Raw genomic sequence first — 24035 nt, 5'->3', positions numbered from 1 at the left:
TCACCTACGTTACTTGGCCAAAGACCTGCCCTCTGCAAGGTCAGTATTTGTTGAAACCATAACTTGAAAATAATGGGAGACTTATGGCAGTTTAGGGTGTAACTCTTTTCCACCTTCGTTCTGGTCCAAACTTTCCTAGGATACATTATTGGAATCAGTTTTACCGCCCGTTTCCTTACAGATGCAGTAAAATATTAGCCACATCAGTAACAGCCGGGGGAGTTTATTTCGACTCTCAAATTTTAAAATATTTGCTGTATTGTTTTGATATTTGGTAGGAACCTGAATCACTACACGCTTTCAGAGCGGGAGCACTCGCCCTCGCGTGACTTCCAAACGGCCTCTCGCGGAAGCGCGCTGACGTCATCCGGTCGTGCGACCTGCAGACGCCGACCAGCGGCGCTGCGTCTCGGGTGTCGCGCTGCTGGAAGCTCTAGTTGGGCCACGCGGGCCACAGTACTTTTTCCTCTCCCGCTGCGTAAGGCTGGTTGCGTCTTTTTCGTGGGCTCATAGCGGCGGGCGTTTTTGCAAAATCGGGGCGCAGGCCATGGCGTCGAACTGTCTCGAGACCCTGTCCTGACGCCTCCGTAGTGCGGAGGGATGTGGACTCCTGTGGGTCGTGGCAGGTGGCACGGTCGCGCGCTCACGGTGTGGGCCGCCGCAGCTGCACATCGGGGGCTCCTGGAGCCTCGTCCCACAATGACCCGTGAGGCTGCTGTCAAGTCCAGGACTCTCGACCGGCTCTACAGCTCTGCCGACCGCAAGGTGACCGCCATTAGTCTCTGATTAACCGTGTTTTAAAACTAGGGAGGACTTTCCTTGCAAAAATGTAGGCTGGAAGGGCTTCCTAGACTACGTGTGAACGCGGGTTGAGATTCTGTGGGGGAGGTAGAGCTAAGAGAGCGCCTCGCTCTCGGGTTTCTGTAGGCTCCACCGCTCACCAGTGTGACCTTGGGCAAGTCACTTCTCGAGTTCACTGGTTTGTAATGTCAGTAACTAATTTATTGATTATGCGAGGCACTGAGGCAGGGGTTTTGCATGCATTTAATTCTCTTAAAAGCCTGCCGAAGAAGCTAGTGTAACCTCCATTTTCCTGCAACTTACTAGCTCTGTGGCCTGGGGAAGCTACTTGAACGTCCTATAACTTTTCTTCAGTGGTAAATGAATGAGATAAGAATAAAAGAATGGCTCTTCATGAGGATGGTAACTACGTAAGGAATAAGACTTTTTAGTCCGATACCTAGAATGGAAGACGTGCTGGGTATGCTTTAGCTTCTGTTTCTTACTTAATTTTAAGTGATCCAAAGCAAACTTGTTTTTTGAGTTTTTGTTCTTGTGGTGGAGAAGGTGAGGAATTCAGCAACTTTTTAAAAATACACTATTTATTTGCTAGGAAAAGATACAGTTTAGGCAGAAAAGTAGAGTAATTGAACACAAGTTAGGAGTACCTGGAAAAAAATAAGACTTAAAGTATGATAATGCCCTCTTCTAACATGCTTGTGGAATTTAAAATGGATTTATCTTGCAATTCAAAGTTCTTAAAAGTGGTACAGTCCTGTGTATCTTTTTAATTGAATGACGATTGAAAGGGCAGTGTGCGAAATACACCGGGCAAACAAATCAGGTTTAGTTTTTAATCAGAATTTCTTTCAAATATAAGTTGCACTTTCATTGTCTGCTTTGTATTAGAACATTTATGAAAAGAAAACGTAAAGCCCCTCAGTATTATGTATTTCATTGTAATTTTACTTTTTTTTTTTTTTTTAAGATTTTATTTATTATTTGACAGACACAGTGAGAGAGGGAACACAAGCTGGGGGAGTGGGAGAGGAAGAAGCCGGCTTCCTGCTGAGCAGGGAGCCCAATGCCCAGTGCAGGGGCTGTTCCCAGGACTGCAGGACCCTGGGATCATTACATGACTGGAAGGCAGTCACTTAACAACTGAGCCATCCAGAAGCCCCAATAATTTTACTTTTTTAATACTGATTATAAGATGGATTTGCTTGGAAAAATAAAATGTTTAGAGTACTCAAAAAGATGGCATATTCTACTTGAATAACCATTTTTAGCAGTTTTCAATGAGTCTACATAAAACATTAAAGAAGATATATATATAACTAAAAATCGCGAGTTATATTTTAAAGTATTTTAAAATTTTGAATGATAAGAGGTTTTTTACTTTTCTTTCTTTTCTTTTCTTTTCTTTTTTTTTTTTTTTTTGCTGCTGATATCTTTTTTTCCCCTCTCTCTTCAAAGAAGTTGTTAAATAACATAATTGTATCTGATTAAACTTTTGAAGATTCTATTAGGAGCACAGATTTTTAAATAGATTTGACTGCTGACTAAATGTATGATGAGGGCAAAGAATTTCCTTTTTTTCTTAAAACTTTTCTGTAGCTTTTGTTTTTTTGCTTCAAGCAGTTTTATTAGACCAGGCACTCTAAGGCTGTTCAGGAGTTCTAGGTATCTTGTGTTCTTCTTTCATGAAAATAAATTCATTTCCTCATTGGCCCTCTAAGTGGTGGAAATATTTATAAAGGACTCTTCTTTAGCTTGGTTGTCACCTTGGCTGTGAAACTGATATATTTGATAAGTGTGGTTTTAATTATTTGCTTGTAATTAGAGTTTAGCCATACACCTTTTTATTGTCATAGGAATAATATAAATGTTATAAAATGAAATGGCTTAGACTAAAGAAATAATCTTTGAATTAGTATTCTTTTTTCATATAATGCAAAATGTGTACTCATAAGTGTTTTATTTTTCTTCCCTTTCTAGGAAAAAATTGACCTATCTAGATTCTCTGTTGAAAATATTAGAAATTTCAGTATCATTGCACATGTGGATCATGGCAAAAGTACTTTAGCTGACAGGCTCTTGGAACTAACAGGTATTTTCATTTTATGTTATATAGTTAATTGATGGCCATGAGTAATTAATCATCATTTTTACTATGATTTTTAAAATTTTGGTTTTAATTTTATATGTAATATTGTGTCTTTAAAAGCCCATTGAAGTATCAATAAGTATTTCTCTTTATAGGCACAATTGATAAAACAAAAAATAATAAGCAGGTTCTTGATAAATTGCAAGTGGAACGAGAAAGAGGAATCACTGTTAAAGCCCAGACAGCATCTCTTTTCTATAATTGTGAAGGAAAGCAGTACCTTTTAAATCTCATTGATACACCAGTAAGTTTAATATTTTACCTCTCTTGTTAAGTCAGCCTTGTATTAATAGTGGGAACAAATCCTTGTTCAGTTTTTGAACTGAACATAAACACTTTGCTCCTTGTTTTCTCAGTGTTCTTATGTTTGAGTAATTGTTTCACAAGTAGAGGCTAAGAAAAGAAATGTACTAACTTTTTATCAAGGGGAGTCAGTAGATTTGCCATAATGCCCCTCCCTAAAAATATTACAGCTAACTTTAGAAATATCAATATTTTTTGTTTTTCAGGGCCATGTTGATTTTAGTTATGAAGTATCCAGATCACTCTCTGCTTGCCAGGGTGTTTTACTTGTGGTTGATGCAAACGAGGTAGGTACTTTTAATTTCATGTGGTGTGATATGCTCTAGGTTATTTCAGGATATTTTCCTTAAAATGTATTTTGGAAATAGAATTTTTGTGTTTGAAAAGAATAAGATTTATTGTATTATTTAAGCTAAAGCACATGATTTAGTCCTGGTACTTTGAATTTTATTGCACTAAAACAGTCTGTGAAATTGACTAGTTCATACTTTAAACACTTTAAGCTGATCAGATGAATGATGGGATTGTTGAAGTATATTGTATTTACATTCATCCTACCAAAAACTCACTTTTTAGCAGTTCTTTATTTGGGGTTTTAATATTAATTTTTAGCAGAACTTGAAAATGAATCTATTTTGGAGGTTATTTTGGGTGATTTTAAGGTAATAATGTTTTAAGTTTAAAGAAACATGTCAGTAACATTATCAGGTTCTTGTTTGGTATAAAGAGAACCATAAAAACATATTCGTTGATGATATAAGACCTATTATGTACTATTAAAGTAAGCTTTTGATATAATTCAGTTTCTCACAAACTTTTCATTTAAAACCCAAGATAATTGTTGTGTTAAACCTTCCTTGTTCCTGTCAGGGAAAGTTTATGTCTAGCTTATACACATAGTAAGGGTTTTATAAACCACATCGTATGACTGTGTCCTTTACTAGGCTTTCATGGCCTTGAGGGTTCATGTTTCACTTTTTTTGTCTCCAGTAATGTTCCCCAAAATGAAAGGAATTTTCACAAGGAATTAGCCAGATTCATGGATAGGACAGCTTGCAAGAAATTATTCTTGCAATCCAGTTGAAAGAACTAAGGCACAAAGGTTTTACTACTTTAAGATTACAGATCTAGTTAGCTAATGTGCCAGGACTAAAACACAAGTTTTCTGCAACTGATTACAATAGTATTTCTTGTTAGCCATTTTTCCTCTGTGGAAATACTTTATATATATTCATGCAAGTATAGATACTGTACTTTACTCTGTACTTCTGCTTTTGGTGAAGATGTATGGAGTAGCTTAAATTATAAGTTTTGTGATAGATGGTAGAATGGTCATATCAGTATCTTGTGTCTTGATATTTCTAGGGTATTCAAGCACAAACGGTAGCAAACTTCTTTCTTGCCTTTGAAGCACAGCTGTCGATAATTCCAGTTATAAACAAGGTAATTCTGGGGGTCCCTGGGTGGCTTAGTGGGTTAAGCCTCTGCTTTCGGCTCAGGTCATGATCCCAGTGTCTTGGGATTGAGCCCCATGTTGGGCTCCCTGCTCGGCGTGAAGCCTGCTTCTCCCTCTCCCACTCCCACTGCTTGTATTCCCTCTCTTGCTGTGACTCTCGGTCAAATAAATAAACAAAATCTTAAAAAAAAAAAAATGTAATTCTAATGAGACAACAATAATGTTTATTATTTTATTTTCTGAAAGTGAATTTGGTATTTGACTATTAAGTATACTATTTTATATATGAGGAATCTTCAATTATATATTAAATGTATTGGTAGGATTTATTTCTTTAAATTGCATGTGATAGAATTGCAACTCAAACTCCTATATCCTTACACATGGTTGAGAAGACATTCTCCCTCAATTGACATGGAGTGATTGAAGGCTGTTTCTTTAGGAAAGAAATATATTTCTTTCTTTGGCACGGCAGCCAAAAAATTATGTTTATCACACTAAAACATATATTGGAAAAGAAAAAGTGCTTAAGATCTTGGGGAAAACAGTGTAACACATGAAACATAACAGTTAAGTGCTAAGCTGAATACTGTTGATAAACCTTAGCTTTTATATTTTGAAATTAATAAAGAATCTTTATTTAAAAATCTTCATTGTGGGGCACTTGGGGGGCTCAGTCAGTCAAGTATCTGATTCTTGATCTCAGTTAATTTGTGAGTTCAAGCCCTGCATTGGGCTCTGCTCGACATGGATCCTACTTTAAAAAACAGACAAACCAACCAACCAAAAAAAACTGCATTGCATTCAGTTGAATTTTTTTTATAATGGAGTTAAGTTTAAATGAGGCAGAGTTGCTTATGGTAAGACAGTTTGTTGTCCTAAGTTACATCTAACTTGTAAAATCAGTTTACATGGTGTTGCTTGATATGTTGTTATTGAACTCTTCTGCCTTGAATTGCCTGCTCCCTAAAATTTTTGCATGCTCTGCTCTGCCTACCCTCTGTTTTTCAGTAGCCATACTTGTTAAAATTATATTGCCTATATCTAGATTATTTTAACACTTTTGAAATGAAAAATAGAGGTATCAGTTATTATAGGTATGCTTTTGATTGTCTGAATGCTATTAATATGTAATACATTTTATTTTATTTTTACTGTGTTAAGACATAATGAATTTTTTTCTTAAGGTAGATCTGAAGAATGCTGATCCTGAAAGGGTTGAAAAGCAAATTGAAAAAGTGTTTGATATTCCAAGTGATGAATGTATTAAGGTAAAATACCCTTTTTCTTGAAGACATACTTTAAAAAATGTCGGGTATTGGCCTAAGTGAAATTTCATAGTATTTGATAGCCCATCAGTATATAAAGTTTTCATAGTTTTATAAAGTTCTTTTTACTAATATTTCATTTGATCTTCACCAAAAACCCTTGTTACATGGTTAGGACAGATAGGAATTATTCTTACAATACAGTTGAAAGAACTAAGGCACAAAGGTTTTATCACTTTCTTAAGATTACAGATCTAGTTAGCTAATGTGCCAGGACTAAAATGCAAGTCTTCTGCAACTGAATTCAGTAGTATTTCTTGTTAGTATTTTGCCTCTGTGGAAATACTCTCTCTATATATTTATTTATTTAAAGATCTATTTATTTTTATTTTACAGAGATAGTATGCAAGAGTGGGGGTGGCAGGTGGAGGGAGAGAGAATCCTCAAGTATACTCCCTACTGAGTGCAGAGCCTGACTCAGGGCTCAGTCCCAAGACCTTGAGATCATGACCTAAGCCAAAATCAAGAGTCAGAGGCTTAACTGACTGTGCCACCCCAGCGTGCCTGGAAATACTCTCTTTAAAGAACAGGTTCAAATTAATTACAAGTTGTTTGTATGTATTAGTTTTGGAATTGACAAAGCTTTTTTTTATAATAGAACTAGATATAGTAATAATCTTAAACAACAGATTTTATTTATATCAAAGTTGATATTACCTTTTTTTTTTTAAGATTTTCTTTATTTATTCATTCATGGCAGAGAGATAGAGAGAAGGAGGCAGAGGCAGAATCAGGCTCCCTGCTGAGCAGAGAGCCCTATATGGGACTTGATCCCAGGACCCTAGGATCATGACCAGACCCAAGGCAGATGCTTAACCAACTGAGCCACCCAGGCGCCCAAAGTTGATATTACTTCAAATTTGAATTTTTTTATTTACCTTTTAAATGATGACTAGGTGTTGAATAGCCATGGCCAGACTGTCCTGTGCTATGTTGTAAGTGTGTCAGTGCAACAGTATAGCATTCAGCTTCCACTTCAGTCTCATTTGATTTTTTGAAAAAGCAAGTTTCAGATGATGAATTATCTTCTTTTGTTTAACTTTAACACAGTGGAGGATTACATACAACATGGTATTAACTGAAAAACTATATATTTTTTTCCCTTGGAGATAGATACACACATAGAGAATATAATGGTTTTTATTACAAAGAGGAACCTCAATATAAAGCAGTCCTGGAATTATGGTTTCATAACTTGTTAAAGTATAATGAACTATTCTGATTTTAATACATCTTTACAAAATTTATTCAGATACTTATTTGGAATGTGCCAGCTAGGGGCACAGCTGTGAGCAGGCTAGATAAGACTGCTGTATCATTGTGTTATGTTCTCCTTAGGGAGGCCATCATTAAATGAGTAAAGAAAGAAGTAAACGAGTAAGTGTAGTAATTAATGAATAAGACAGGTATTGTCAAGAAAATTCATTTAGCAGATTGTGTTGTTTCAGGTGGAGTATCATACTTAACTGTAGAAAAGTAATTTTTTCTCAGAGAGATGCTATGATGCAGAGTAACTTAGGGCATCTCTTATGAACTGAGACTGAAGAAATGAAGGTTGGGAGAAACTTCCAAGAGGAGGAAAGAGCAAGTGTATAGGCATGGCATGTTTAGCAAGGTTTGGCATGTTTAAGGAACAGAGCAGAGGCAAATTAGATGAGATGGCTTTGTAGGGATAGGCAGGAATCAGGTCATGCTGAGATTCTCGCTGTGCTGAGGTTTGAAAATGATTCTGTGATAAAGGATTTTAAAGTAAGTGAGGAAAATAAGCTGATCTGGTTGCCTTCTAGAGAATTCACTAGAAAACAATAAGAAGAGGTAAGGGGAAACTGGTTTGCAGTAATAGCTGAAGTGCTTATAGAGGTGGCTAAGTAGGTGATGTTGATGTTGGAGAAGTCGGCAGATTTGATGTTTATTTGGAGAGATAGGAAATAGATACTTGGATAGGAGAGATTTGGTGTGGGTTACATGTGAGGAAGTGAAATAAAGGGAAGAATCAGATAGCTTTGGGTTTAAGCAAGGAGCTGCTACTAGATGTTAATATCCATATGAGGAGGAGTTGGAGAGGAAATGATATAGGAGAAAACAGAAAGCTTTGTTTTGTCTATTAGACATCCAAGTAGAGATACTGTATAAATCTTTAATTCAGGCATTCATGGAGATAATTGTGGTCAGAGATAGATACTTAGGAGTTGTTAACATGTATGTGGTAAACAAATAGGGTTTCATAGGGAGAAGTGTAGAGAAAAGATCCTAAGAGTCAAACTAAATTATTGTGAATTTGAGGGTGTTATAAGTAAGAACTTGAGAAGGATTTGAGTGGAATTCAGAATAAAAAGTATGGAAGGATTGAGTCTCCAGAGAAGGGGGAATAATTTCCAAATTATAGAGACAGCAAAGAGGTTGTGATATAGATACAGATGATTCATATATTTTGGATAAGGAAGTTTGTGATATTTTCTGTTTCCTTAAAGGAAATAACAGTCAAAGTCATCAACCAAGAGTGAATTGGCCAGAGGGGAAAATGTGTAGATTGAAAAAGAAGGTAGTATGAAACACCTTACTGAGTGGTAATGAGAATTTACTATAGGATGCATCTTGGGAAGTTAGGAAGTTTAACTGCACGTTGAGATGTGTGGTCATGAATTCAGAGAAACTTGCCAGACCAATTACTTGATTTTTCTCCAGTAATGTTGAGCCTTTTGTATTATACGCACAGAAAAGACACTTGTGGGGCACCTGGGTGGCTCACTCAGTTAAGTGTTTGACTTTGACTCGGGTCATGATCTTGGAGTCTTGGGATCCAGTCCTGTGTTGGGCTCTGTGCTCTGCAGGGGGTCTACTTCTTCCTCTGTCCCCTGTCCTCCCGCTTGTGCTCACTCACTCGCTCTTTCTCAAATTAATAAAGTCTTTACAAAAAAAAAAAAAAAGGTAAGACACAGTGTTGGAAGCAGTCACAGTTGAGTTTTACCAACCTTATGATAGGGAGAGAATCGGTAGTGGTTGAACTGTGATTGTAAATAGTGGACCTTGGAGTTTCTGGTGGGAAAGGAGGGGACATGGGGCTAATGGATAGTGAAAGGAGATAGTCCATTCAATGGTTTAGAGATGGGAACTTGAAGGATTGTTGCAAAGAAGGTATGGAGTCTAGAGCAGTGGTTCTCATTAGGGGGTATTTTTGCCCTGTAGGAAACATTTGGCAATATCTGGAGATGATTTTTGTTGTTATACTGGGGAGTAGGTGCTATGGTCATCTTGTGGGTAGAAGACATGCCATAGATTCTGTTAAAAATCCCTTAAGACAATTATCAGTCCAAACTGTCCTTAGTGCTGACTTGAGAAACTGATCTGGAGAGAGTTTAAAGGTTAAGAGGTGGTGTTTAGGAAATGGGTTTTAAAATCAAGATTTCAGAGATAGTCCAGCTATTAGTTATGACAAAGTTGAGTCATACCTGTGTTTTTTGAGTCTTCAGGCTTGCTCTCTCAGTGGGAGAACAATAGTAGTAATATCCCTTGTAACTGCATGTGTGTTATCCACAATATTGTTTATTCTCTTTACACAACAATCTTGAGATATAGGAAAAATATAAATGATCATTTATTAGATGAGGAACTTGAAGCTCAAATATGTATTGCTCAAGTCATACAGTCCATACAGAGTCATAACTGTTACTCAGATTTTTTTAAACTCTTAAGACCACTGCTCTTTCATTACCATAATCAGAATGTTTTTGCAATTTAATCCAAGAACCATAGACTCACCTAACTGTATTGGAAGGACATTTGTCAGTATAGTATATGCTTTGTGCTTCCTTTTATTACCATCTTCAAATTCATAACTGTTAGAATTCTTTCTTTTTTCTGATTATAAAGCTCAGTCACCTGGATAGAAAAGTAGTCTTTAAATCCTTATTTTTTTAATATACTTGTTTTTAGATATCTGCTAAACTTGGAACAAATGTTGAAAGAGTTCTTCAGGCAGTCATTGAAAGAATTCCACCGTAAGTATTTTGCTATTTTTGTACTTTTTACTTATCTTTAATAGTACAAAGGCCATCAGTCTGATCTGTAATTTTAGATTAGACTATACTTGTGGTGAGTGATAATACATTATTTTTAGTTGTACATAGAAATCAAGTACAGTATAGAAAAAGCAAACAAGGGTGATTGAGTTCTCTTCTTAATAATTATTGTAATAGGGGTGCCTGAGTGGCTCAGTGGGTTAAAGCCTCTGCCTTTGGCTCTGGTCATGATCCCAGGGTGTTGGGATTGAGCCCCACATCCGGCTCTCTGCTCAGCGGGGAGCCTGTTTCCCCCTCTCTCTGTCTCTTCCTGCCTCTCTGCCGGCTTGTGATCTCTGTCTGTCAAATAAACAAACAAAATCTTAAAAAAAAAAAAAAAAAAAATCATTGTAATAGGGGCACCTGGATGGCTCAGTGGGTTGAGCCTCTCTGCCTTTGGCTCGGGTCATGATCTCCGGGTCCTGGGATCGAGCCCATGTTGGGCTCTCTGATCAGCGGGAGCCTGCTTCCCCCTCTCTCTCTGCCTGCCTCTCTACCTACTTGTGATCTCTTTCTCCATCAAATAAATAAATAAAATCTTTAAAAAAAAATCATTGTAATAGACTTGAATAAATTAGCAGTTATTGTGTTTTAATACTGAATAAATGTATTTCATCAGTTTCCTAAATCATCTTAAAACATTTAAACTCAAGGTTGAAATAAAATTAATATAAAAATAGGCATTATACTTTTTTGGAAGATATTTTTATTTTGGCTGTCACTTACTAGCCTTTCTTAGGTATTAGAATAAATTAAGCATAATATTATTTAAATAATAGTCATTTTATTAAGAGTTTAATTTATTATGTGTACATTTTCTTTTTACTTATTTTTAATAGTCCTAAAGTGCATCGCAAAAATCCCCTCAAAGCTTTGGTGTTTGATTCCACATTTGACCAGTATAGGGGTGTGATAGCCAATGTAGCGTTATTTGATGGAGTGGTTTCCAAAGGAGATAAAATTGTATCTGCACATACTAAAAAGACATATGAAGTTAATGAAGTAGGAGTTCTGAATCCTAATGAGCAGCCAACACATAAACTGTAAGTAATCTGCAGTAGTAATTAAAATACATTTGTATGTGTTGCAATCTCTGCCTTTATCAGCTTGGTATGCTTAGAATGATCCCAGTTTGGTAACTCAGAGAAGAAAAACCCAAACTGATTATTTAATGCACCTAAATATTAAATGCTCTTGCAAAAGGAATCTCATGTGTGAAGGACTAGTCATAACAAATTTTATGATCTGCTGTATTTGATGAGCCAGTGAAAGAGATGGTTCTGTCACCCATATCCAAATCATACTGGGTATCAATTTTGATATTTAATTTTTTTATAATTAGATTTTTCAACATAAAAGTAGTGAAGAAAATTTGGTAATTTTTTTCCTTTTGTATGGAATTCATTGTAAAACTTTGTTTAAAATCCATGGCACATGGGGTTAGTAAGGTAGTGTGTATTAGAAAAACTGCATCCTGAGTTCACTGACAAATACTTGAGTGCCTGCTCCATCAGTACTGAAAGGTACTAATGAGATAAATCATCTGGCATATACCAGGAGCATTCTAAGGTCTTTGTTTCCTCATCTGTAAAAATTAAGGTAGTGACCATAGAGGTCACACTTGATAGTTTAATGCTTGTCTAAAACCAGCACTATTTTGCTAAATACATTTTTTATTTAATAGAGTCATAAAGTCTAATTTTACTCAAAGATTTCTGGAGTCTGTATTCCATCATGTAATGCATACATTGACCATTACTGTACCTTCACTTAAGATTCTGATACCATATCCTAAACGTAAATTAGTTTATCATGTAGGAAATTTGCTTTATAAAAAAAAAAAGACTAATCTAAAACTCTGAGGATGTGCTCTTTTCATACAAGAGGAACATCAAATTGGTGCCAGATTTGTTTAGAGTTCACATTTTTCTGCTTGGTTTTAAGAATTTATTTTTTTTAGAGCACATTAGTGACACAATTCATTAATAAAATAGTGTTTTACACTTCACAAGAAGTTATTTTGTGTTTCTGCACTTAGTTTTACTTTGTTTACATTATATTTAGAAGCTGTTGTTTAATATGCAGAGGTGGGCAGAGTCATGAGGAAGGCCGTAAGGCTTGTGTTTTAGAGGTCCTTGATAATGGACTGTAAGGCATGGTATGCTCTTTTGCTGACAGTTTAGTGTTGAGAATTGATACGTAATACTTATTTTGAATTAGATGAGGTTTTCTTTGGAAAATATAATCGTTTCCGGGAAGGGTAATTGTGAGTATGCACTTGAAACATAAAAGCAGTAAATATTTCCATATAATAATTTTATTTAGATATGCAGGACAGGTGGGCTATCTGATTGCTGGGATGAAAGATGTCACTGAAGCACAAATAGGAGATACATTATATTTACATAAACAACCAGTGGAGCCCTTGCCTGGGTTTAAATCAGCGAAACCAATGGTATTTGCAGGTGAGGAGCTCACAAATGCAGGATGAGGGCCAATTTATTATGTAAATTGAAATAAGAATTATTAGAAATACTCATTTTAAATAACAGCTAATTCCAGAATATTCTATTTCTTTTAGTTTTTTTGTGTGCTATTTATGTATCTGTTATATTCATATGTATAGTGCAACTTTATGTGGGAGATCATTTCCTACATTTTTTTTTTTTATCACTTCTTAGAAAGTATAAGCTCTTAAACGAGCTCTCTGGTATATAAAAGAACATAGATTTTCTTTGTTTCACTAGAGAGTAAATCACTGCATTTGGAATATTTTTCTAGTTAGGATGTTTTCATTACTAATTGTCAGTGGACATTTACTGACTGCCTTTCTGTTAGTTGAACTTTGTTTAATATTGTACAGTACTGGTGTAGGCATGGCAGAGGATAGTGTTACTTCTCATATGCACAACTTCACAACCTTTTACTACTGTGTGATGTTAAAGACATTTGGAAAAGGAAGGCTTGATTGAAGGTCATCAAGTTACTCTGTGCTGGATATCCAGCACTTGCTTTTCTCCCTTTGTTTGTGTCACTGGGAAGTATGAAGTTTGTTTACTCCCACGTTAGGCAAAGTCAGTCATTTGAGTTTTGGAGGATGTGAGAGATGAGAATGATTAATTTTGATCCTGGAAGCATTGTATGTTTAGTTTTAGGCAGATTTTCACATGTGATAATTAGAAATCGTTGTGTCCTCAGGAATGTACCCTATAGACCAATCTGAATATAATAACCTGAAGAGTGCTGTAGAAAAGTTGACTATAAATGATTCCAGTGTGACAGTTCATCGGGATAGTAGCCTTGCCTTAGGTGCTGGCTGGAGGTAAGATTCTTTTCTCTGTAGGATCAAATTTCTATTGAAAAGTGAAGCTTAAGTGGTTCATTGGTCCTCAACATTTCATCTCTGAAGATAAGTTCTTAATAGTGTAAAGTGAACCAAAATAAACTTCTGCCTATTTCACATTGTATTCATACTCTGTGGGTAAGTTTTATAGCAATTTTAAATAGAATTCCAGTAGAAATTTTTTTTTTAATTTTCAGTCCTATTTAATGAAGTTTTGTTAGCATTTAATTATGTGAATTGCTTGAATGACCTTTTTTTTGGATTGACTTGATTCTACCCATCCCCCACAAAATAATATAGTATTTATAATTCTTTATAATACTATAATATATAAATAATATATAAATATATAGTATATAAATATATAGTATATAAATAATATATAAGTAATACAGTATTATAGTCTGTAATACTATATTCATCAAAGAAGCCAGAGCCCACGAGACATAAACATTTTGGAGTTTGCCTTTTTCTCCCCCAGGTTGGGATTTCTTGGACTTTTGCATATGGAAGTTTTCAACCAGCGACTGGAGCAAGAATATAATGCTTCTGTAATTTTGACAACCCCAACTGTTCCATATAAAGCTGTTCTTTCATCAGCAAAATTGATAAAGGTACTGTTGTCAACCAGCATACAAGGGAAAACTAAATAAGTGTGTGTATATATATGCAGAATTCAGGAGAAACTTTTTAGTACACCATTACCTGACTAGCTTTTACATGAAATATTTCTTCATTAGTAGCATTAAAAATTGAATTATTTTATGACTAATAATGGAGAAGCCACTTGAGAACTAATTTATGCAGTATTTTTCTTAACCTGATAGAAATCTATATATTGTCGATACTAGCCTGTTACTGAGAGTAAAACGTAGAATCAGTGATTATCTGTCTAAATCCAGTACAGAAATTAAGAATATAATTTGGTCATAAGTAGTTTATCTTAATGAAAGGTGAAGTATTCATGGCTACCTGGCTATAGGAAATTTTAGATTTCAAGGTAGTGATAGAGACAGTATTGTATTCTATCTGAATGGCAGTCTCTTCATTTTAAACCAGTTTTAACTGTGGCATCTGTAAATATTTTCCAACAAAATGAACATAGGAAACTAATGGTAATGCCTTATAAGGGCACTTTTACATCATATTTTTTCTAAGTGGTACATAAGATGTGCTTAGTAGATGTCAATGAATGGGATACATTACTTATTAAAAATTGTTATTAAGGGGTTATGGTTGGGTGGTTTTTAAAGTACAGAGCATGTTAGGGACTCCTGGGTGGCTCAGTGGGGTAAAGCCTCTGCCTTCAGCTCAGGTCATGATCCCAGGGCCCTGGGATCAAGCCCCGCATCGGGCGCTCTGCTCAGCAGGGAGCCTGCTTCCTTCTCTCTCTCTGCCTGCCTCTCTGCCTACTTGTGATCTCTGTCTGTCAAATAAATCTTTAAAAAAAATAAAATACAATAAAATGCAAAGCCTGTTAAGATAATAGCTTAACCTTTAGGAATTCTTTTGATTTTATTAATTCAGCAAATGCAATTATAATAAATTCTAACATTTACTATAAATTAAAAGATTTTAAAGCGTGGTAATTAAGACTTATTTTTAGCTGTTGGTGATTTTTCTTATTTTTAGGAATACAGAGAAAAGGAAATTACAATCATCAATCCTGCACAATTCCCTGAGAAATCAAAAGTAACAGAATATTTGGAACCAGTTGTTTTGGGTACAATTATAACACCAGATGAATACACTGGAAAAGTAATGATGCTTTGCCAGGTATAAGTATGATACAGTTTAATATAAAAGTAAATTTTAGTCCTCTCTAACAGTGGTTTCCCACTCAGGTTTTTAAAGTTTTCTCTCTGTAGAGCACATTGAATTTGTAAGAAATTTTCATAAAGATCTATATCTACGTGTGTGCGTATATGTATGTGTATATATATATGAGAGATGTAGATATAGATACACTTCTAAAATAATTTTGATTTTAAATGAGAAAAATAGAACCAGAATTTTGGTCATCTGTGTTAATTTAATGACTTGAAATGTTAGCCCACAGGAAAGAAATTTGATGCTTATTTATACTTACTAGCTCAAAGAATAATTTCTTTTAGCCTTTATAGTACTTGAAAGTGAGGATAGTTTGAAAGATTATTGTAATACTTGACACTTTTGACTAAAGTATGGGTATTCCCTATTTTGCCTTAGTTTTTGCCACAATGTAATAAAGGACTTAATCCATAAATCATAGTCCTCAAAAAAACTATTTGAAGTACTCTGATATATATTGGAAAGAACTCTCAAATGATTATTAGTGGACTTGAATTTTAATTCTGTAATCACAAACTAGAAAACTTGGGTCAGTTGCTTAATTTCTTGGGACTAAGTTTATTTGTAAAACAAGAAATCAGAACTTTGATGTTATCTGTGGTTAATTTGGTTTATCATTAAGTACTATATAATTTTAAAAAGATAAAATTGTTAGATAAAGACAAAGGATTAAAAGCTTTGGTAATAAATAGTTAAAATATGAAATAGTTGTCTCTGTATTAAAAGTGTTATTTGCAAGTTTTTGGTAGACCATTAAATATTCCTTCATTTTGTCCACTGTATATTAGGATTTGTAAGGAAATTTTTAGGTTGGTAATTGACATCTTTCTATAGTCATTGTAAATCATTTCATCTATAGGTTATCATTAAACACATTTTTTTTTCTTTTTTAGGCTCGAAGAGCAGTTCAGAAGAATATGATGTATATTGATCAAAATAGAGTTATGCTTAAATATCTCTTCCCTTTGAATGAAATTGTGGTGGATTTTTATGATTCTTTGAAATCCCTGTCTTCTGGATATGCGAGGTAAAAATTTAATTCAGATACCTGGATAATTCTTTTGAAATACTGACCAACGTAAGTATAGAAAGGCTTGAAGCAACCTTTAAAGTATTAGAGAGTACTCCTAATTTGCTTATGGAAGAATGACTTCCTTTAGCTCATAAAACTTTTAGCCTTCTTCTAATAAAAAAAATTAGTGTCCTCTTCATGAAAGAGTATACTCCTCTGTCCGTTAAAAATTATATGTAATTTCAGGAAGCTACTGTGATCTTAGTCACATTTGTATGGTGGCACATTGGATTCGTGTGTTATATAATTCGTGTGTTATATAATCCATGTGTTATATAATCCTAGGAGCACCTATATATATTGGGAAAACAGAAGTGCATATTTAGTCTGTAGAAAATGCTACATGTGTCCCAATACCTGTGAACACTTTATTTACTCGGTCTTCCAGAATAAGTGGTCCACATCGTGAAAACCATTGTCTAATCTCCAGGAGTGTCTGGAGGAACAGGCTGATAGAAGTGAAGGGAGATTTAATACTGAGTAACAAAGAACTCCATGCATAGCATTTTGGGAGTATTTTATGTTGGGGTAAATAAGTCTAGATGCCCTTAATACCCTGAGATCTTATGTTATTGGATAGCATATATTGGGATATTAAAGAAAACATAAAATATGCTGGGAAAGTAGGGAAAATGAGCATTCACATCTGTAAAATACACATGCACCTACGTGCATGTGCAGGCATATTTAATACTAACATTCAAAGAAAGATTTGTGTTCAAAGAACATGCTGCAGTGATCTGGAAATTTAGCTTTATGAAATGAGTGTTAGAATGAAAGAGTTATCATAATTGATACAAAGGAGTGTTCTTTGTGTTTTTTTTGTATTGAGAAACTATTTTTTCTACCTTTTCAGCCCATTTTTTTCTTATGTGTCTTCTTTCAGACAAGAACATAAGCAAATAAGTGGCAGTGGGATTTAAAGTAGAATGAATTGAGGCAGCATGTCATTAAAATAGTTATCGTGGGGCGCCTGGGTGGCTTAGTCAGTTAGGCATCTGCTTTCAGCTCAGGTCATGATCACAGGGTCCTGGGATTGAGCCCCGAATCAGGCTCCTTGCTAAGCGGGAAGCCTACTTCTCCCTCTGCCTCTGGCTGCTGCTCTCCCCCCTGCTTGTGCTCTCTCTCTCTGACAAATAAATGAATAAAATCTTTAAACAAACAAACAAAAATAAAAATTATTGTGGTTAAAAGAATAATTACTAAGCTGAGTGTTTATAAACATTTTAACGAAGTCTGTCAATTGTAGTTTGTATTTAGATACCCCTTTATGAGTTAAGTGGTCTTAAAATCTTTTAGCTTAGAAACTTAAACATACTTCAGATTAATGAAAAAACATATTTAATTTTGAACTATGTGAAAATAAAATAATGCCACCTTTCAGAATTAAGGTGATTCTTATGTTCAAGATGGATCTTTTTTACATGTAGTCCGTTCCTAAGAATAAAAATGCATCATAGTCTATCTAGCCTAGCCATTGGCCTCTCCTGGACTTAGATAAGGAACAATTTCTCTTACACCAGGTGGCAAGAATCTTCTGTAGCTGGGGCAGAAGAAGAATTCCTGTTATTTGAGGACTGTAGTGAGGCTGCTTCTCATACTTAACTTGATGCAACTGTTTGTCCTTAAACCTGCACGTAGCCTTTTTGAGTCCTAAATGTGTTCCTGCATCCAGGGGTATAGTTGAATGAATAATCTGTGTTTTGAATAGAGATTAGGTTTCCATTTGGCTGGCTTGGAAACATAGACGTTTGCTTAATGGTTTCTTTTGGAAAAAAATGAATGAAGAAATTCCAAAATTTTGGAGCACAGAAGATTTTAAAGTTGTAAACAGGTGAAATCTAGGGACTATGTCTAGATTTTATTTTTCTTCATATACTTAAGGTGATGTCTTTCATATAGTAAATGCTTAATATTTATTGAAAGGATTTTAGGAAAACTTTAGGTAATATGGTTTTTATGGTTTTAGAGAGTATTAGTATCAACTTATGACCTTCTTGCTTTGGAAACCAAAAATTAGCAGCTCTAGGCATTAGTTTGTTTTAAAATTAAGACAGTTTAGGACTATATATGTTCTTATCCATAGTTTAAAAGACATGTAAGCATAATGAAAGTTTCTTTCTCATTAGACTTCGTTTTGAGAGTTAAACCTTTTTTGATTAGCATTGTAAGCTTTTGCCATATTTTTTAATAGTAATAGCTGATGTTAATCAAGTGCTTTAATGTGCTAAGCTAGGCTCGGTTTTAAACACTCTTTTTGTATTAGGTACTGTTTCAGTGCTTTACACATATTAACTCATTTCATCCTTAAAAAAGCCCTGTGAAGCTTTAAGCCGAAGAGTAGTGTAAGAAATCCAAATTTCTTATTTACAGTGACTCTTTATCAGTACCATAGCATTTATTTAACTGGTAATAGAAAGCTAAACAGAAATCCATACTTAATGAATCTTGGAGAATGACACATTAATATATACTGTTGTCTATAGCCAGCCAGCTCTTGGGAGGAAACATTGGGAAGAAGGTGACATTTGCCTTCAGTGTCCCATTTTCCTAGACTGGCTTACAAGTTTATTTTCCTTTCCCCTGTGAAGCATGTTTCCCTTGCTTTTGCCTTTCATTTTGTAAATGTAAAAAGTTGAGGGAGTTTGTTCCTCACTGTGGTCATGTAGATCCTGTTTATGTGAAATGTATATTTACTATTTTGATAGCTCTTTGGGTCAGATGTAAGAGAATGGGTAGAAAAAATGTTTGGGTTTTTTTTTAAAGATTTTTTTAAAATTTATTTATTTGACAGACAGAGATCACAAGTAGGCAGAGACGCAGGCTGGGGGGGGCGGAGCAGGCTCCCTGCTGAGCAGAGAGCCCCATGTGGGGCTCGATCCCAGGACCCTGAGATCACGACCTGAGCCGAAGGCAGAGGCTCTGACCCACTGAGCCACCCAGGCGCCCCTAGAAAAAATGTTTTGCAAAGAAAAATAATACAGTCTTTTGGGAAGTATGTTTATCTATTACTTGGATGTTCTTTCTTGCCAGTTTTGATTACGAAGATGCAGGCTACCAGACTGCAGAACTTGTAAAAATGGATATTCTACTGAATGGAAATCCTGTAGAGGAGCTGGTAACTATTGTACACAAGTAAGTCAAATAGAAACTAATCATGGAATGTGAAAGTAACCACTTTGACATGTTTTTATTTAATTATGGATTACTTATTTTTATTTGACAGCTATGTTTTGAAAACTTACAAGTAATTAAATTTCCTTGTACTGGGGCACCTGGGTGGCTTAGTTGTTAAGTGGCTGCCTTCGGCTCATGTCATGATCCGAGGGTCTTGGGACTGAGCCCCGCATTGGGCTCCCTGCTTGGTGGGAAGCCTGCTTCTCCCTTTCCCACTCCCTCTACTTGTGTTCCCTCTCTCTCTGTATCTTTCTCTGTCAAATAAATGAATAAAATCTTTAAAAAGAAAAAATTTCCTTGCACTAGTTTTTCTTTCCATTCTTTTTCCATACTGTTAAGTGTAAAAGAATAGAATTGCAATAGCTAAAAAGAAGAGTGTCTTGGAAAGAAATATTTCCCTCACCAGAGTAATGTAGAAGAAACGGTTTTAAACTTTATGATAGATTTAAAATTGAGAACAAAAAGTTTTTTTTTTAAGAACAAAAAGTTTTTTATATTCATATAATTTTATAATAAAAAATGAAATATCCTACATGTTCAGCAAATTGATAAAAATAAATAATGGAGCACCTCTTTAATAATCCTGTTAAGCTATTAAAATTATACTATGAAATAATCTTAAGTGACATAAAAATGCCTATGAAATAAAGAGTAGACATATATTCACTATGATTCAAACTATAAAATATCAAACATATGCAGGAAAATAATGGAAGGATATATGTTTTTAACATAGACATTCTAAAATGTTTAACACTGGTTTTCTGCGGATGAAGGGAATGGCATCAATAGTGGTTTTGTTTTTTTTTTAATTTTTTTTTTATTTATTTGAGAGAGAATGAGTGAGAGCATGAGAGGGGAGAAGATCAGAGGGAGAAGCAGACTCCCCAAAGAGCTGGGAGCCTGAGGCGGGACTCGATCCTGGAAGTCCAGCATCACGACCTGAGCCGAAGGCAGTTGCTCAACCAACTGAGCCACCCAGGCACCCAATAATCGTTTTTATGTATGTTTTTCTACATTGCCTGTAATGGTCATAATGTTATTTTTGCAGTCAGAAAAGTCACATGATTCAGAGTGAGAGATGTTTATGACAGATGAGTTCCATTTGAATCTTCTTGAGAAATCACCTTTACATTGATTATGCATATGGACTAGAAAGGTACTTTCAATATTCATATTTAGGATATGTAAATAGTTGCATTTTCTCTCTCAGAGACAAAGCACACTCTGTTGGCAAAGCCATATGTGAGCGTCTTAAGGAGTCTCTTCCTAGGCAACTGTTTGAGATAGCAATTCAGGCTGCTGTTGGAAGTAAAATCATTGCAAGAGAAACGTGAGTTGAAATTCATTTTTGTTCTTGTTTTAGAAATGGCAAATGGTTAGAAATGATAAGACTAGAACTGTATTATGAAATAATATTGAAAAATGTCACGTCACATTGGCCTAAACTTTGTTCCTACTTGTAGAAATACTAATCTGATTTTTAATTCCACTTAATTGATAATTGTTGATTTACTTAACACTTAGTGATATTATTTATAATAAGATAATGGGCATGGGTTTGAGGAATTGCTTTATTTCCACTCATTTTACTGAATGACTACTGAATTTCCTGGGTAAGGTATGGCTTATAAGCTAATAGCGACTGAAACTTTTAAAGAAGTTTTGAGGGGAAAAAAAAAGGTTTTGGAGATACTCTTCCAAAAGACAAAACTAAATTATGATTTTTACTTGAAGCACTTAATATCACTTTTCAGAACTACCCAATTTAGAGATTAGAGAGTTGACAGAGGAATGCTAGCATGTTGAGTTTTGTATTGTAGATTGATTAAGTGATCTGTAGTAGACATTGAAGATAGACTAATTTATGTAGAAAACTGGTCTTTTTGTATGAGAGATGTGATACACAAATCAGAACACAGAATAAGCTGCTCTCCTAGTAACAGTAAGTGCAGGAAGTATTGTGTAACATATTTCCTTCGTTTCTGGAAAAACAGAAGTGTCCCCTAGCTGGAAATTGCCATTCAGTTGTAGTTTAAACCCAAACCTACATGTATCAGTAGTGGTGAAATTACAGCCAACATTTTACATAGTCATGGGACAAATTTTATGCCTATATTTGCAGTGAATTTCATTTCCTAAGGCAATTTAGTTTTAGTTAATTGTTTTGAAGTTCATGAGTACCCAGAGATTAGGCAGAACATAGTTGATAACTAGGGAATATCCTGGAAAGCACAATTTAAAATAGCAAATAATTCCAACGTGTGTTGAGGTAGAAGATACCTTAAAGGGAAAAAAAAATAGATTTTTATATCTTATAAGAAATACATATAAATGGAACTTTTTTAAATTTCTAAATTTCTTAGAAACACTGTAGAAATAGATTAGTTTGTATCTGTTTGGGTAGATATATTAAAATTATTTAGTTTGCCCTGAAAAAAGGTTTATAAAAGAAATAATATTTTTATATTCCCAGTCACTCTTAACCCACATGTGGTAGAGTTAGTAATGTGATAACCATTTTTCAATTTTTTGGAAGTAGTAGTAGTAACAGTTTTAGGTTGAGCCAGAAATGATGTTAGGATGTTATACTTACTCTTGAATTTGGCCTAAATCAAGACTACCCACAAGCCCTGATGTTTTTTATTCTTAATAAAATTTATGTTGATGTTCATGTTGAATCCATTTTCTGTTTTATGTCAAATACATAAAAATAGATGCAAGAGCATTTGAGCTATTTGTTTATGGCAGTTTTACTTAGGTATGACATGATTATTTAAATCTGCAAAGAGGAGATTGTTTTTGAAAATAAAATTCTTATAAAGAGTATATTGAAATGATATAATTTTAATATAAAATTTCTTGTTTTACAGTGTGAAAGCTTATAGGAAAAACGTTTTGGCAAAATGTGTACGTATTTGCCTGTATTCTACTTTTTATTAATATATTTGTTTTCATGAGTTTAAAGTAAGAGGGGAGATATAAATATATTGGTTTCCATTGTTTTTATAATAACCATTTCATCTCGTTTTCTTTTTAAATAGGTATATCTCAGCTTGACTGTTAATATATTCATTTTGATAACATTCTCATTTTTCCATCTTATTTATAAAAATTTCCCTTATATGAAGTACTACCCAGTATTTTTGTAATAGTTATGATCAGGATAACATGTTTTATTGATCTAATTTATAAGGAGAAATTTTGAAGAAAATGACTGTGTCTTACTCTGGGAAAGAGTATGGCAATTTGAAATCCACCTCTTCTACATTGCTTTGCCATTTGTGGTCTCCTCTATTAAAATTTATCAGTTATGAGAAATAAATGGTTAATGCTTTTTTAAATCCTTAGTGTGAGACTGGCACAGTTATGCCTGTGTGAATTTATTAGACTATGGCTATATGATCCAGAATTTTAAGACTTGAATCAGTAAGAGGCTTGATAATTATTCTTGACATGCATAACATAATGTTGGGTTTCCTTGGTGATCTTCATCTCCATCCAAAAAATAAATAAACCCTTTATCATTCTTTGAGATGTTAAATTATGATCTGCTATGAAGGTGATTAGAAAAGTAACTTTGCAGATGTCTACCTCATGGGTAATAACTGTAAGGTTATTATAATTCTGTTGATGTCTGTTTGTACTTGTATGATTTTCTATGGAGTGATTTGGACTTCCAATTTTTAAAAATATTTTTCAGTATGGTGGTGATATTACCCGAAAAATGAAACTTTTGAAGAGACAAGCAGAAGGAAAAAAAAAACTGAGGAAAATTGGCAACATTGAAGTTCCAAAAGATGCTTTCATAAAAGTTCTAAGAACACAATGTGATAAGTAATTGGTGGAAAAAAATACAGTGAATTTTCATAAATGAAAACTTGTGTATCTTTTAATTTTTTTCATAATTTATATGTTGATGACAGTGAAAATTATAAAATTTGCTGATTGCTTTCTGGGTTTTTAGGTTTAAAGAACCTATTAGCTCTTTGAAAAGGAAGTAGTGGGTGGGTTAAGAACTTGGATTCTGAAGCCATATTGTCTGGTTTCACATTTCTGTTCCACCACTCACCTAGAGCAAGGTAAATTATTACTTAACCTCTCTGTTTACTCTTTAGTGAAGTCAGGATTATGCTGTTAATTTACCTCCATAGGTTGTTGTGAAGATTGTATCATATAGTATGTTTAAAATACTCAGTGTATGACACAGTAGTGTTTAGTGAACCTTAACTATTTTGTTTTCATGCACATTTTTTCTTAGACTGAACGACCCCATAATTAAGATTCTATCTAATTCAAGTCTATGATATTTTCAGAATCACCTAAGTATCAGTTTGTTTAGCTGGATAAATTTAGATTTATAGCAGTCAGTTATTAAATAAAGTCAGTAGCGTTCTAGCTGAACATGTGCTGTCTAGTTTTTGTTAAAATTTTTATAAATGCAACAGCTTAATACACATCTAAATTAAAATAAGGGTAGGGGCTATTAACATGCATTGGGTACAAAGCAATAGGTGTTTG

At 34.4% G+C, this 24035-nt stretch overlaps 1 protein-coding gene across 4 annotated transcripts; it reads left to right on the top strand.

Moving 5' to 3' along the window:
• Positions 1 to 507: 507 nt before the first annotated feature.
• GUF1 (GUF1 homolog, GTPase) lies at positions 508 to 23392 on the top strand. Of its 4 annotated transcripts, none has more exons than XM_032852521.1 (17): positions 509 to 774; positions 2779 to 2890; positions 3043 to 3191; positions 3457 to 3537; positions 4616 to 4693; positions 5894 to 5977; positions 9968 to 10032; positions 10932 to 11135; positions 12418 to 12557; positions 13291 to 13414; positions 13917 to 14049; positions 15068 to 15211; positions 16159 to 16292; positions 19371 to 19472; positions 20728 to 20847; positions 22388 to 22424; positions 23218 to 23392. In XM_032852521.1, the coding sequence occupies exons 1-17, from the start codon at positions 601 to 603 to the stop codon at positions 23353 to 23355; spliced, it is 2019 nt and encodes a 672-aa protein (XP_032708412.1). In that variant the 5' UTR covers positions 509 to 600; the 3' UTR covers positions 23356 to 23392. The 4 variants fall into 4 exon arrangements, with proteins under 4 accessions (XP_032708440.1, XP_032708412.1, XP_032708433.1 ...); XM_032852532.1 differs by having other exon boundaries at positions 601 to 765; positions 23218 to 23355; XM_032852542.1 differs by lacking the exon at positions 5894 to 5977 and having other exon boundaries at positions 23218 to 23355.
• The last annotated feature ends 643 nt before the right edge of the window (positions 23393 to 24035 follow it).

Source organism: Lontra canadensis, unplaced genomic scaffold, assembly GCF_010015895.1.
Source record: "Lontra canadensis isolate GAN:19392208 unplaced genomic scaffold, GSC_riverotter_1.0 scaffold1, whole genome shotgun sequence".
Classification (NCBI taxonomy): domain Eukaryota; kingdom Metazoa; phylum Chordata; class Mammalia; order Carnivora; family Mustelidae; genus Lontra; species Lontra canadensis.
This window is presented reverse-complemented; position numbering and strand designations above follow the sequence as displayed.

Excerpts from the sequence above, each read along its gene's own strand:
- GUF1 (XM_032852521.1), top strand. The coding sequence starts at position 601 with ATGTGGACTCCTGTGGGTCGTGGCAGGTGGCACGGTCGCGCGCTCACG. Across the intron at positions 19,473-20,727 it reads CTGGTAACTATTGTACACAA|AGACAAAGCACACTCTGTTG; the intron begins GTAAGTCAAATA and ends TTTCTCTCTCAG. Across the intron at positions 22,425-23,217 it reads AAAACGTTTTGGCAAAATGT|TATGGTGGTGATATTACCCG; the intron begins GTACGTATTTGC and ends AATATTTTTCAG.